This window comes from Amyelois transitella, chromosome 4, assembly GCF_032362555.1.
Source record: "Amyelois transitella isolate CPQ chromosome 4, ilAmyTran1.1, whole genome shotgun sequence".
Taxonomy (NCBI): domain Eukaryota; kingdom Metazoa; phylum Arthropoda; class Insecta; order Lepidoptera; family Pyralidae; genus Amyelois; species Amyelois transitella.
In genome coordinates this window covers 7,913,895-7,920,170 of record NC_083507.1, presented here as the reverse complement: position 1 = coordinate 7,920,170, position 6,276 = coordinate 7,913,895, and the positions used below count along the sequence as shown (strand labels likewise).

The window sequence follows — 6,276 nt, the reverse complement described above, 5'->3', positions numbered from 1 at the left end:
ATACCTACCAATTACTCATTCGAAGAAGAGAAGGAAATAAAGAGTAACTGCTTAAGTTTGTCCTTTCTTTTGACTATGTGGTTTCCGCGCTACCGCCATCTCTAGACAAGTTCACAACTTTATATATATACGAATACCGTAATAATAGTTTTTAAATAATTTTGTAGCCTAATGACAAGGCATTTACATTATCTGAAGAATACATATATGTTGCGAAGAGTCCGCAGCATGATGGCCACGACCACGAGTATGACGGGAATCAGCGCAATCATAACCATCTTGGTTGGCAGTTCGGAGTTCAAAGTCATGTACAACTTACTAGCCAGCAGACCCTGAAAATTTTTGTTTAGACTTAATAATACGATATTATAGTTATGTAGTTAGCAGTTACCCTGCTAAGCAATCATCGGGAACAATCAGTTGATGATAATAATACGATATTATGGTGTAGGTAACTAGACCAAAGACAAAATTATTCACTTTGTTAAGTCACTTCTGTCAGTTTTTTTTTTACACAGATTGAGTTAGCCTCGAAGTAAGTTCGAAACTTGTGTTACGAGATACTAACCCAGCAATACTATATTTTATAATAAATACTTATAAACAGAGAAAGCGCGTTCCTCATCATGCCCTGACCGGGATTCAAACCCGGGACCTCCGGTGTCACAGACAAACGCACTACCGCTGCGCCACAGAGGTCGTCATATCTTCTCTTTAACTCTTTGGGTAAGCTCAGAGATAGAAAGACAGAGGATGATTAAACATATACCTTCTCAAAGTATATATGAACATTCGCACATCGGACACAAAATCACAAGAAAATGGACAAATTTTCCATTAAAATATACATACAAAGGTGACAAATGGTATTATATGCCACTGGGTGTCCATTCGCGATCCGCACGCGTTCTCCTCCATGGAGAGGTTCATGTCTGAACGGAAGTCGTGGCTGCGGTACACGTACAGCATGGCCACCAGCTCCAACAGTGCGATCATAGGTGTTGCCACCGTCGTCATAGTCAGATCTAAACTCTCCAGGAGTACTATGCCGCCCTGTAATTTTAAACGGGTACAAAAAAGCACAAAAGGTTTTTGCAAATACATGAAATTATTATTTAGGAAATTTTGTCTGTGAGTCTGAGTTTAGTTGAGTGATTTTGAGTGTGAGTGTGTCTGTTGTGAGAATTAGGTACCCACATTAAAAAAAACTTTCTAATTATAGAAAAGAACTGTAACCAAAATTTGTTTAAATATTTAAGGTGTTACCAACTACAACTAAATGGTGAATTTAATTTTAATCAAGCTGGAACGATAAAAGGAATCAACAATAAAACTATCTAATGATATTTTGACGCGTGCTAAGGTGTCTATTTATACATTATCGTTCTTACATTAGTTGCAAAAAATAAACTGAATCCCATGCAGGTGAGAATAAGACACGCTGCTACGAACTGCTCACAATATCTGAGATAAAAAAGAGTCCGCTATAAAAATAATTAGTAAGAGGCTAAATTGAAAACTAAATGCATTAACAACTTACACTAATTTAACTTTGTACTCAAAAATCGTATGCATTGCTGTCTTGATCATAGTATACGCTATTGTCATGTAAGAAAATGTAAGTCCTCCAAACACAAACGAGGATCTGTAAAATGTGAAAGCGATGTGGGTTACCTATGTTAGGAAAACTAAATATTATAAGTATTTTTTATTCTTAAAACACTTACTTTAGATGTGAATAACTACCCTGTGTGATACATTTGGAATACATCGGTATCACCCATAAAGTGCCTGAAAAAAAATAAACAATGCAGAATATTCAAAAATTCAGACCTATCCTGATCGGTCGGAGAGATAGACATAGTACATGGCACGTCAGCCGGCCAGACCCATAGCAGTGCACCCGCGACGCCGTTTTTATCGCGCGAAAAGCCATCACTATTTAGATTTATATTACGACGTGAAAGCGGACAACGATAATATTTCGCGCGATAAAAACGGCGTCGTATATGCCATGATAGGGAGGCAGGTGTATCCTTATAGGTGTAAGAAGCCTTTGCTATCCGAGCAAATGCGAGGCGGGATTAGACGTAACCGGCTGTCACAAATTTTTACAGCATTTGGTGGTAAACCAAAGGAATGTATGCTCTTACTTTCGCGTATGTCTTGTATCCTTTGGTCCACTTCGAACTGCAAATAGTCGACGAATGCACACGCTGCTGCGCCGCCCGAGTGGAGTCCGGCTAACAGAGACAGTATTATCGAGTGCCACACGTTCTCATTATTCAAAAATGGATCGATGTGTCCGGAAGCTGAAGATAAATTGAAATTCAAAAATCATTATTGTCACACCAAGTAGGTATTTACATTATTTTAAGGATCACGTACTTACCTACTTTTAATTTTTTTTTATATAGGATTCAGGCTTAGAGCTCATAAATGCTGATCCAGGCTATAAGATGTAAGTAAAGGCTTTAGGACTTAACCAATTTGTAATAAATTTGGGTTTAAATTATTTGGTGGGTAAGAAAGGCTGTTATTTCGTTGCCTTTACAGACTACCGTCGGTTAAAGCTAGCGCCATCAACATAAAACGTAATAAATCTTGGCACATACTTATTAAAAAAATTATCAATACTTTAAAGAGTACAAACGGCGGGATCAAAAGTTCTACAAAACTATAGCCTGAAAGAGGAAGGTCATGTTGTTTGCATTTTTAGAACACAAGTGATCTTTCCAAATTTAATATAAAATTATGAAGATAAGTAGGTACTTCAAACTATTGTACTTACCGTAATGGTTTAAACCTTTTCCGTGTATAATTTCTGTGCCAAGGCATGCCGCGTGTATGTAAATAGCAACATCTAAAGCATCAGTTGCAGTCTGAAAAATAATAATTATTAATTCATATTAGTACCTACTTCTTTGTTCTGGAAACTCTTTAAGACTCGGCCAGAGCTGTAGACAAAATACATTCATAAAATAACGGGGTAGGCAGAGACTACAACTTGCCACGATCTGTGCATACTTTATCCACTTGTGCCATGGAAAAATCAGTATTTTATAAAAACAGTAATAAGTGTATCGTCTTTTTATTGGTACTTACGACAAACATCGCTTGGGCACTGACTCGAAAAGCATATTTTAGCTTGTACTCTATTACGGACAATTGACCAATAGCTGATATAATGAGAATAATATTCCATATCCATGGTACTACCACCAACCATCGATACATTCGGTTCCAAGTAAGCTGGAAGATATTGAATGAAAATTATAATATTATAATCTCACTAATATATTTTATATCTGAAATCTGAAAGGTTTTACCACAAATTTACAATCGTGTAGATTCGTATTACTTTTTAATCAATAGTTCATTATAAATATCTTACCCTTCTATTGTATAGACGTTCAGCTATCAATGTCGCCCATATAATAAGCCAAGTTGTAATGATACTGTACACCATTAATAAATTTAACGACTTTAAACTATAATCAGATCTTAAATGAACGACTTCCACGCTGTAATAATATTTATTATGGTTATGTTTTCCAATCGAAAAATATAACTTTAACACATAAATTAAATATATTTTCATTTCCGAATCGATTGAAAAAAATTAATTGGTAAGTTAAACTTACTAAAAGAAGTTATATGCGGGTGTATTGAATAAAGCAGGATAAAGACCAGTATAATTTTCATTGCAAAATTCCATCCATCGTATAAATAGTTTTTCGGCTTTTTTACTAGAAAAAAATTACATGCCTAGTTAAAGTACCTACTAGGACCAATAAAATTATTTTAAAACCAATATGTCATTGTTTTGTATTATATATGTGGTCATATTTTTTTAATGTACATAGTACATAATGATATGGTGTATAGGTACATAGTGCAAAATGGTGTTTGACTGCAACTACCCTACCATCCAAAGCATACATTCAATTATCTCGTTTATTTAACAGCATTAGTCAGAACATGTCCTGTGAACAATTAGAACTAATAAGTAGAAAAAGAAATAAAAATATTAACTTACTTTCTATTTCGCAATGTAATATTTCTCCAAGCGTAGTCAGGAATTCCTACGGTACTTGTTGTAGCGCTGACTTGTGTCCTAGGCAATTGGGATAATTCATATCTTCTATAGTCTTTCAATATTATAGTGTTCAAGTCATTTTTCTGTAAAACCGTCAAATTTAAAACAAATGCATGCAATACGCTATTGTAGTTCTATTTACTAATTGGACCTCACGTTATTTACTGTTGTGTTCCTAAACACATCTCGCATAATCTTATCACTTTCACACACACACACACACACACAAATCTTCGAACGCGCACTGATACGAACGTGTTACATGCTGAAAAAGAATGAGTTTATGTAATAAAGGTCGTATGTTGGTATTGATATGCTGCATATGCGTAAAAATAATCGACAAGTTTGTTACTCACTTCGTACATAGCTCTAGTATTGACTTCTTTTAATATGGGCTTATAAGGTTTCAGCTGAAAATCCCTGTAAGTATTATATTGGTTAGAATATCAATAATAGTAAGTACCGATTTACATAAGTGATTAACTTGCCTACAGTAGGTAAACGGAAGGGTTTCGTCTGACACTGAGTGCACCAAGTAGACAGCTGATATCGCAGCGATTGTGCAGCAAGTTATTGCTCGTATTATTGCGTTGATGCACATCGCGATACCGATTCCTGTATTATAAAAATAATAATATAAAATATATGAAAATAATACACTAGGTAATGTGATATAATATACTGTCTGATACACTTTTCCCGCAAAACGACTGGGTCGATTTTTATGAACTTAGGAGGTTCTTAGTTTAAGATTATGACCTCATGAAAAGCATTAATTGCGGATGAAGTGATAGCTGTCGCATCACATTATGCGAAATCGGCTCATTTATGGTCCTTCGCGCCGGATCAATGCAATCAAAAAACATACTGCTACCCATATTAAATATGAAAAAGTAAGCACTTATATTTACCATCAAACATTGGTAAAATCCTGAAGGCTCTTCCCGGCCCACTCAAACTCCACTGACCCAGGTATACTTCAAAATGGCGTAATGGGTTAGCCAATACCACTGTGCCCAAGACTAGGAATATCGCGAAAATGACTAAAACAAACCAAATTTTGTCACATGCTTGTTTGAAAGAAAATATAAATACCGATATACCTGCTACATGACAGCTTCAACTAGCTGAGCGAAAGGAAAAGAACCCAGATATAAATATCTACGGGGCTATCTGGGATGGAAAAAAATTTTGGTTACTCATTACGTTACGTACAACAAATTTTTAGATATTCTAGTTAAAAAATACACTTACAGAATCCTCCAGTGAGCGCGGCTGCTGTGAGTTTGCAGTGCATCGTGAGGAAGGCGCCCAGCGACAACGCTGAGAGGCGCAGATGGAGCCGGCCGGAGAGAAACCGGCGCGTGCTTGGCGGACCATCCGCTGCTGTGATGTTGGCCGTAGACCACATTGCCGACCATTGACTCTGACACAGCAAGAACATTAAACTACCAACACTAGTTTTAAATATCTTTTTTTTGTTATCACAGAAGTGTGTGGGACTGCTTATATTGCCAGCCAACCCACCAAAACGCGTCCGCGCGCCTTTCTTGCCATTTTGAAGGCATCATGGAATCGCAAAGCCATCCGACTCTTGGCTTCTATCCTAATATATAGATAGGTAAGACAACTGATTTGAATCGTTCCCTTTGAAAGAAAAAGTATAAACGTAGAAATGCGAAGCCCTGAGAATAAGGGACACTATGGAACAATTGCTTTGATCTACACTATCGAAAATGATGATTGATATTAGCTGTGTCGAGGCAGCTGAAACATTTGTATCCGTATTTATGTTCAATAAAAACTAAAACACTATTTGGTACAGTAATTGATGACCAAGAGATCTTGCGGGTAAGGTACCTACCTAGCTTTACGTATAACAAGATCACTGTGTTGCTTACTATGTTTCTGTTTTCAAAGGTTAGTATAGTTTCCATAGAATTAGTTGGAGGCCGATCCATTTTTAATAACACTGTATAATTTTTCCCGTAAAATACTTTCGCAGAAAACAGATAATTTTTACAGTTGTCAAAACTTAGACAAGTCTATTTAGATACCTACTTACGAGTATTTTGTCTTTGGACAAACTAATATCGACAAGAAGAATAATCAAACATTAATTACATAACCATACTTACTTGATATTTATTGTTAAAAAACAGTCTTAACGAGTCTAT

At 36.0% G+C, this 6,276-nt stretch overlaps 1 protein-coding gene across 1 annotated transcript; it reads right to left on the bottom strand.

Moving 5' to 3' along the window:
• Positions 1–51: 51 nt before the first annotated feature.
• LOC106136905 (sodium- and chloride-dependent neutral and basic amino acid transporter B(0+)) lies at positions 52–6,060 on the bottom strand. Its single transcript, XM_060954730.1, has 16 exons — positions 6,001–6,060; positions 5,354–5,525; positions 5,011–5,142; positions 4,588–4,714; positions 4,456–4,519; positions 4,040–4,233; positions 3,645–3,749; positions 3,395–3,524; positions 3,106–3,252; positions 2,792–2,882; positions 2,154–2,312; positions 1,728–1,791; positions 1,541–1,645; positions 1,392–1,464; positions 853–1,053; positions 52–332 (listed from the first exon to the last, which is right to left on the bottom strand). The coding sequence occupies exons 1-16, from the start codon at positions 6,058–6,060 to the stop codon at positions 189–191; spliced, it is 1,968 nt and encodes a 655-aa protein (XP_060810713.1). The 3' UTR covers positions 52–188.
• Positions 6,061–6,276: the final 216 nt, after the last annotated feature.

What these genes read in the sequence shown, in the direction of transcription:
- LOC106136905 (XM_060954730.1), bottom strand. Translation starts at nt 6,060, where the DNA reads ATGGATCGGCCTCCAACTAATTCTATGGAAACTATACTAACCTTTGAA. An exon ending in AAAAGGTTTAAACCATTACG is followed by an intron (nt 2,313 to 2,791) that starts GTAAGTACAATA and finishes ATTTATCTTCAG; the next exon opens with CTTCCGGACACATCGATCCA. An exon ending in GGTAGTTATTCACATCTAAA is followed by an intron (nt 1,646 to 1,727) that starts GTAAGTGTTTTA and finishes CACATTTTACAG; the next exon opens with ATCCTCGTTTGTGTTTGGAG.